The sequence below is a fragment of the Macaca fascicularis genome, chromosome 18 (genome assembly GCF_037993035.2).
Source record: "Macaca fascicularis isolate 582-1 chromosome 18, T2T-MFA8v1.1".
NCBI classification, from domain to species: domain Eukaryota; kingdom Metazoa; phylum Chordata; class Mammalia; order Primates; family Cercopithecidae; genus Macaca; species Macaca fascicularis.
Genome location: NC_088392.1, coordinates 43341730 through 43350702, shown reverse-complemented (window position 1 = coordinate 43350702; position 8973 = coordinate 43341730). Strand labels below are relative to the sequence as shown.

General features: G+C 50.3%; 1 protein-coding gene across 10 annotated transcripts in view; it reads right to left on the bottom strand.

Annotated features, from left to right (window-relative positions):
- Nucleotides 1–6843: 6843 nt before the first annotated feature.
- The window catches only part of LOXHD1 (lipoxygenase homology PLAT domains 1), a 183971-nt gene continuing 181841 nt past the window's right edge, over nucleotides 6844–8973 (bottom strand). For 9 of the 10 annotated variants that reach the window (XM_015439979.4, XM_065533886.2, XM_045377632.3 and 6 more), the window contains one exon: nucleotides 6844–8783. In XM_015439979.4, coding sequence (XP_015295465.4) covers nucleotides 8303–8783 — 481 coding nt within the window. In that variant the 3' untranslated portion in view covers nucleotides 6844–8302. The remainder of the gene's footprint in view (nucleotides 8784–8973) is intronic. The other variant, XM_045377633.3, reaches the window with a different exon arrangement.

Genomic DNA, 8973 nt, shown 5'->3' with positions numbered 1-8973 from the left:
CTGAGGCCCTGGGCCTGAGGACAGTAGGCTCAGGGGAAGACGGCAGTGTGGGGCTGCACAGCTGGCAGTGGACGTGAAAGTCCTCACTCCGCGTCTCAGGCCACAGCACGCACCCTGCTCCACACTTGCTTCCCAGATGTTGAAAACGTGTCTGGACTTCCATAAAGACATCTCTGTATGGGTCTTCATCTGGGGGTGGGAGGCACTGGCCTCTCCTAAGAGGCCTGCGAGGCCATTTTCCCTGGTGCCCTTTGGCATGGACTAGGCATATGGCTTTGGGGACAGAGGGTGGGGCAATTCCGCAGGAGGCCAGAGCAGTGGCGTCAAAGCACTCAGCTCTCTGGGGGCAGAGTCCCACCTGTGAATGACCTAGAACTGGAGGAGTGCCCTCAAGCTCTCTTGCGCATATACTGGTAGCCTCATACTGGTAGCTGCTGGATCAAAACCCAGCAGCCCAGGATGAGCTTTCAGTGCAGATACTCAGTTGTGAGTAAGGGTATTTGCACGATGAGCTGGAAACATTAAGGCACACACACAGGGTTTTTCCAGAAGAGATAGGAAGAAGGATGAATTCAGTCTCTCCAGTTACTAGAGTCATCTCCCTGGACTGGGGAGCTTCCCAGGGAGCCTTCTGCCTTGGGCAGGCTGCACGGTCAAAAGCCCAGAGCTTTGGGAGGGCTGGAGGCATCAGGAAAGACAAGGTTAAGGTATGGGGGGAGGGGAAGTAGGGCCCTGGCTGGAATACCAGGGAAGAGGAAACAGGGGATGCTGGAGTAGTGTTTACCTTTATTATCTAGACCTGGGGCAGCCCTGTTTCATCAGCTTGTTTCTGAGGCTGAAGTTTTCTTGGCAATAGCCTGGCAGTCTCTCTGTCTAGAGTGCTGAGCTGGTTCCAAAAGACAGCAGGATCTCTTGGAGAGGAGAAAGTCTCAGGTTTCAGATTTTTGTCTTTGTTAGAGTCATAGTGGGACAGAACAAGAAAAATAATGAGAGTGCATCTAGTTACTATAGTTACAAACCTAATAAGTAGTAGGGCTGAAACTGATAATGACCATTAACACTTCCTAAGCCCTTACTGGGTGCCAGACACTGTGTTAAGCTGGTTACGTGAACTGCCTCATTCAGCCTTATAATAATTCCATGACATTGGGATCATCTCCAATTTTCAGGGGAAAGGGAGGCAGAGGGTAGTTCTATAACTTGCCCAAAGTACACTGCCAGGAAGTGAGGCTGGGATTTGAACCCAGACTCCAGAACACTCAACTCTTACCCTAGGCTGCTCCCCTAGGCCCCAGGTCTCTGAATCACAGTTCTTGGCCTTTGGCTTTACTCCAGGGGTGTCCAGGGATGCACAGAGGGATGCAGGGAACTACAGTCAGTCCTCCATATCCTTGGGGAATTGGTTCCAGTACTCCTGCATATATCAAAATCCACGGATGCCTAAGTCCCTGAGTAAAGCCCTCAATCACAGGCTTTGCCTCTATGGATATAGAGGATCTCTGCACTTTCACTTCTACCAACCTGGTCTAGACCACTCTCATCTCATGCTAGGGCTATCGCAGTAGCCTTCCAGCAGATTTCCTGCTTCTACCCTATAATCGATCCTCAATACAGCAACCGCAGTGATCTAGTTAAAATGTAAGTTAGACGATGTCATTCTCTGCTCATCCAATAGCTATTCTCTGCTCATCCAATAGCTACCCATCTCTTTCAGAGTACATGCCAGAGACCTTCAAGTACCTTCAAGGTTCCATAGGACTCATCACTGCTCTGGCTTTATCTCCTACTGGCTTGCTTGACCTCATGCTGCTTCTGCTACAGTGGCCTCCCTGAAGTTTCAACAACATTCCAGGTTTATCTTTGCTGTTCCATTTACTTGGAGTGCTTTCCTCTCAGATGTCTACATGGCATCATCTCATATGCATTAGGGATTTATTTATTCAATGTCAAGTTTTTACCACCCTATTTAAAGTTGCAAATATCCCCCATGTTTCTCTTCCCTAGTTTATTTTCCTTCATTATGGGTTTCCATATGACATATCATACAGTTTATTTGTTTGCTTACATCTGTTTCCCCCAGTTAGAATATAAGCTCTGTGAAATCCAGGATTTTCATCTCTTTTGCTTGCCACTTTTTCCCCAGCACTGACATGTGAATGAATGACCAGGGGTAACTTCTACTGAATGGCTCTAGGCTGGACCAGGACTCCTGGTGTTGTCCTTCCTCAGCCCCAACAATACATAGAAGCTCCCTGAGGCAAAGGGTTCCACGGATCCCCTGAACAATCTTCTCTTCTATCCACCCCAGGGGTGAGCCCAGGGCCACTGTCGCTCAATACGCAATGTGCATGCCCCAAGAAGGGTTTGAAATCTGAAGTTCCCAAACTTGGGAATTCCATTAAAGGGAGAGCTGGGCTGCCAGAAGGTTAGGCAATAGGTCTTTGGAGAAATGATTCAGACTGGCTAAGGGGCTCTTGGGCAATAGTTGAGGGATCAAGAAGAGTATCCTGATCACAGATGATTAGGTTGGGCTTCCTCAAGTCCTTGAGCTGGGATGAGTCTCATCATAGAAAGTTTTCTAAGCCATGAAATAGACTCATTTACCTACACACATCCATCCACCCACCAGCTCTCCATCTGTCCATCCACCCATCCACTCATTCATCCACCCTCTCACCCATCTATCCATTTATCCATTCATGCATCCAGCCAACCAGTCAGCCAATAAGCCAGCCAGCCCCCCAGCCACCCATTCACTCATCCATCCACCCATTCACCCATTTACCCATCCATCCATCCACTCACCCACCCATCTATCTACCCATCCACCCATTTATCCATCCACGCACCCACCCCTTCATCTATCCATCCACCCATCCACCCACCCATCCATCCACCCATCCAACCATCCACCCATCCATCTATCCATCCACCCATCCAACCACCCACCTACCCATGTATCCATCCATCCACCCATCCAACCATCCATTCATCCATTCATCCACACACCCATCTATCTACCCTTTCACCCATCCACCCACTCATCCATCCATTCATCCACCCACCCACCCATTCATCTATCCATCCACCCATCCACCCACCCATTCACCAATTTATCTACCCATCCACCCATCCATCTATCCATCTACCCATCCAACCACCCACCTACTCATATATCCATCCATCCACCCATCCAACCATCCATTCATCCATTCATCCACACACCCATCTATCTACCCTTTCACCCATCCATCCATCCACCCACCCACACACCCATCTATCCACCCATCCCCCCATCCACCCACCTACCCATCCAATCATCTATCTATCCATCCATTCACCACACATGCACTTAGTACCCACACTATGCCCTGGACCTTGTGCTAAGTGCTGGGGTTACAGAGATGAGTGAGACCTAGCTTTTCTCCTTAAGGACTCACAATCCAGTTAGGAAGACACATGAGGAGACACACAATTCCAACATACCTCTCATAGATGTGGGTGGGCTTCTAGTTTTGTTTTGGGGGAGGGGTAATGGAAATGTTTCCTGGAGTGATTGGAGGCCTTAAGTTGAGATGTAAAGAATGTGATGCATAGGGAAGGAGCTTCCAGAAGGCTGACTAGAGGGGCCCAGAACTCACCCCCTCCACCAAGAACAACCAAAACAGCGAGTAGATAACCACATATCAAATAGAGCTTCCAAGAGAGAACACTAGAATTCAACAAGGAAGTGACAGGGAACTTCTAAAGCATGGAAGGAGAGGGCTGGGATTGGCTCAGAGCCAGGAGGGGAAAAGGTAAGCAAGAGATCCCCAGTGGTCCACATTACACTGCAGTCCTCATCATGGCAGAGTGCTTCAGCCCTCATGGGCCCTGAGACAAGTATGAAGAACTGCCTGGAGCCCACGCAACTGCATTGCTCCAGAGATCGTGTTCATACCAGGTCCACACACCCCCGAGACCAAAGCAGCTGCAGCACAGCACCATCTTAAGAACCCAGCCAGCATCAGACTACATCCTGCCCCCGGAGTCCAACAACCCCTGCATCTCCACATCCCTGGATACCCACCCACAACCCCCACATCTACCCAGAGGGCTGCAGCATTGCAACAATGGCTGGACCCAGGAGTGTGACCAGGTCCCCAGCACTCTAGCCCACGTAGTATCCTATATCTTGGGGAATGGGTGATGCAGCATGCCAAGGAGTCTCCCCTGGGGACAAAGGGACCTGAAGTGTGTGCTCCCCAGAGCCTGAGGGCCACCTGCCCTGGACTGCTGCCACTGCCCTTCAGCAGCAGAGCAGCAGGTCATGATCTCACTCAGAAGTGGGAGATAAAAAAGTTGTTCTCTAGGAGGTAGAGAGTAGAATGATAGTTATCAGAAGTTGGGAACGGGGTTGGGAGGAATACAGAGAGGCTGGTTCATGGGTACAAACATGCAGTTAGATAGGAGGAATATGTTCTAGAGTTTTATAGCACAGTAGGGTGACTCTAGTTAACAGTAATTTATTGTATATTTCAAATTAGCTGGAAGAGGAGATTTGAAATGTTCCCAACACAAGGAAATGATAAATGTTCGAGGTGATGGATATGCCAATTACCCTGCTTTAATCATTACAGATTGTATACATATATCAAAATACCATATGTACCCCATAGATGTATATAATTATTGTGCACCAATTAAAAATAAAGAATGTGGGCAGGGAGTGGTGGCTTATGTCTGTAATCTCAGCACTTTGCGAGGTGGGTAGATCACCTGAGGTCAGGAATTTGAGAACAGCCTGGCCAACATGGTGAAACCTTATCTCAACTAAAAATACAAAAATTAGCCGAGTATGGTCGCCTGTGCCTGTAATCCTAGCTGTTTGGGAGGCAGAGGCATGAGAATCACTTGAACTCGGGAAGTGGAGGTTGCAGTGAGCTGAGATCGTGCCACTGCACGCCAGCCTGGGTGGCAGAGTGAGACACTTCTCGAAAAAACAAAACAAATAATAACAAAAAAGAATGTGAAGCGCAGTGCCTGGTAGAGTGGAGGAGTGGATGGGTGGCAAGGAGACTTCAGGCAAAGGTCAGCCCTGGCAGAGGACAGCAGAGAGGACAGTGTGTATGGCATTGCTGGGGGCCACCCTGCTGGGCACAGAGCTGTGGGCGACTTGCCCAGATGGAGATAGCCCAGGTCCAGGGACTTGGAGGACCAGGTAGGGGGCAGGGGCTGGGGAGGCCTGTGGGTAAGAAAGTGCCCCGGAATGGACCAAAAGTATTAATGAGTTTAATGGAGCTCTCGAAGCAATTGTTTCCTCAGATCTCAACAAATCCTCTGAAGAAAGCCGAGCCGGTAGGGCAGGTAAAGGATGACCAGAAAGCTGGCTAAGGTCCTGGGGTATGTTGTTGAGCCAGGCCAACACTACCCCGTCGATGGTAAGCCAACATTAATAGGACACTCCAGCAGCAGGATGGTAACAGGTTCCTCCTGTACCAGCGGCGGCCGAGTCACCCACAGATGCCACACTCTGCAGTGAGAGCCCCATGTATCGTATCTCTTGCCAGAAGCACAGGGCAGAGAACCAGTTTAGACTCTGGGCCGCACACATCCCTCCAGGTCCTGTCAGAGAATGGGAAGGCTGAGAGGAAGCAGTGGATTCAAGGGCAGGACATCCTGAGAGGCCTCCTGTGGGGCTGAGTGTGCGCCCTGCCTCCTGGCTGCCCTTGAATCAGAGGCAAGCAACTGGGGCTCCAGCAGGGCTATGTGAGAGGGGATGTGTCCGCATATGGCAGACAAGCTGCCTGCCCCTTCTGGAGATGTGGCTGGGGTGAGATGGGCTGGCCCTGGTCACAGAGAGGTGAGTGGCCTGAACGGCTGGAGTGTGTCAGAGCGAAGGGTGCCCGAGAGCCTCTTGTGGAGTGTCTCAGATCCTAAATAAGAGGACAGAGTGGAGGGTGAACCCACACAAGCGCTTGTGAAAGTCTAAACACCTGTCAGGTCTGGAAACAAAGACACCAGCCATAATAGCAGCCCTCGGACAGGAAGCTGCCTGCTGCCTTCACTACTCCTCCTCCCGCAGTAGTCTGAAATCCTGGCGCACCAACAGGCAGGAGGAGGAGGGACAGGGCAAGGCAGGGGAAGAGAGGGGAGGTTGACTCACACACACACATATGCACGCACACACGACACCCACATTCATGTACACACAGATTCACATGCATGTGCAGCACAACCACACACTCATATACACACACACGCACACAGATTCACATGCATGCACACACCACACTGCACTCATGTGTTCTCACACACACGCCTTCACACGCCCAGATACACATGCATGCACACTCCGCACCCACACTTGTGTACACACACACATATTCACATGCACGCACACACACCTCCACACTCATGTGCGTGCACACACATGCTCTCACCCATATTCACAGGCACACATACACCCCCCACACACCCATGCTCATGTATGCACACATGCATAGAGATTCACATACAGGCACACACCATGCACTAATGTGTACACCTACACAAACACCATACTTGCACACTACATAATACACTCACTGCACACACACACATGCACACACACTCACACCCCTCCCTCACTGTGGGGCCCACCTGTGATGGGACTGAGCCAGGAGATGGCAGGAAGCTCAATTTTAAGTTTGATGTCTTTATCTTTATATTGGGGCTGGACATTTAAATTACAGAATGGAGATGGATTTCATGACTTAAAGTGTTTGTTGGACTTTTTATTACCTACTGGAGTCCACAGGAGTTGTGAGGCTTGTCTAAATTTTCATCTAGGGACAGGGGGAGAACCAGTTCCACAGAAAGAGATGGAAACAAAGCTGTTTAATGATGCCATCTTCCCCTTCCCACACACCCCAGTCCTGCGTGTTCAGCATGGTGGACATACTCATTATCTGGTGTAGGCACTGAATTAAAACTACATACACATGAACTCATTTAGTCCTCATCATAATTTACAAGGTGGGCATTATTATCATTCCCCCTGTCTTACAGATAAGGAAACTGAGGCCCAAAGAGAGAAAATAATGTGCCCAAGTTCTCACAGTTGCGAAGAGGCAGAATGGGGATTTAAATCCAGGCTGGTTGCCCCAGAGTCAGTGCATTTAACCTCTCTCCAAGAGATCTCTGAGAGGGGTCTGAACTTGCCTCAGGGTCCTGAAGCCTCACTGCGAGTTTAGACCTTTCTGGGACAGAGGGTGCAGGGACAGCAAAGCGGCAGAAACACTGGTCCTGGGGTGCCCTCCTATAGGGATATTTTCCAGCCTGACCCACCTTGTTGCTGTCCTTTTCTCTGCAGGAAAATCAGAAGTTAGGTGCTGATCTCTGCGAAGTCTTGCTGTGACATCGTGACTGCCGATCAGGGAGAGTGTGTGCATGTGCGAATCTGTGTGGGTACTCAAATGTACGGTTCGCCTGCTGCCTCTCCAGCAAGGTCACATTCCCCTTGAGGGTAGAGACCAGGTCTTCACTTTGTTCCCAAGCCCCTCTCAGCTCTCAGTCCAAATCCTGCCCACAGAGAGCCACAGATTATAATCACCAAATAACCGGAATGACCCTGCTTTCTCTCCCGGCCTTAGAGTGCCGGTGACGAGGCTGTTGCAGGTGCTATCCCTATCACCTTTGTGTCCAGTCCTGACTGTGTTAGCACAGGCTGGGATAACCAGCAGGAACCTGCCAATGCGTTCTCTGTAAAGTGATGGAAAGAATTATCTACTCTTCACAGGCTTATAAATCCCCCAGCAAAACACTTCCTCCTGATGTTTTTCTCCATTTGCCACTGGATTTATTGAAACTGGGGAAAATCATACACTTCTTAGCAAGCAGATGCTAAGATGAATTCTTTATAGGATATGGTTGGTAATAATTTAATTAGCCCAGCTTTTTTGGGGAAAAGTGTTAATTAGTTTTTGCTTAAAATACACCATCTCGATGCCCTCTCCTTCTCCACTTCTATCCCCTGGGTGAAGACTCAATTTCTCATCCACACTCGACAGCAAGTCCCAGCCTGATCACTACTGTTATTACAGAAAAAGGAAATACAAAAAGCTATTTTTGGGCTGCCACAGATTATGACACAAGCTAATTATGATCACTGTAGGTTCAATAAACTGGGGGTAGGGTGGGGAGCAGGACCCCATGAAGTTCTCAGCGGCCTGCTGGCCCCCAGTGCCAACTCCAGAGGCTTTGGAGGGCTGCTGACCACCAAGATGGAGGGCAGAAATGTGAGATCGGGGCATCTCAGTGAGAGGGTGGGGGCTGTAGCCCCTCAGACAGAAGGGAAGAGGTCTCTCCAGGTGAGCCCATCCCCCTGCTTCTTGTCCAGCCACCTGCCGCAGTTGAAGATGGTGGCCACACCGGTGCTGGTGTTGGTGACCTCCACCTTCTCCACCAGCCAGCCTGAGCAGTAGCCGCTGCTGTCGTGCTCCAGGCGCACCTTGCGCAGCTCGCCCAGCTCCAGCGTCTCCAGGAAGAAGCGGTCTGTGCTGCCTCGCTCGAAGAGGTTGCGCATTTTCTGCTTCAGCTCCCGCTTGCCTGTGTCTCCGTTGGCCCCAAAGATGGTCACGAAGACGTTGGCGTCGGTGCCTGCCCCTGGCTCATAGCCTGTCGTCACGATGACTTCGTACTTGACGGGCACCAGGCTCTGGACCTTGCTGGCAAAGCTCTCCGTCGTCTTGGTAACTTCGAATACCTTGAAGTACTTCCTTTTCCTCTTGAGCGGGATGAGGCAGTCGCAGTTAAAGAAGTACCTGGCAGAGACGTGGGAGAGAGGAGGGGGAGGGGCTAAGCAGACCCCAGCCAAGGCTGCTCCCTCCCCGGATCCCCTTGCTCATCCATAAATGGTCCCTTCCCAGGGTAATGGGATATTGGAGCTGGAAATGTTGGGTTAAACTGTGAGTATGGATTCTTGTTTAACTTAAAATTCGCCATGGACAGGCA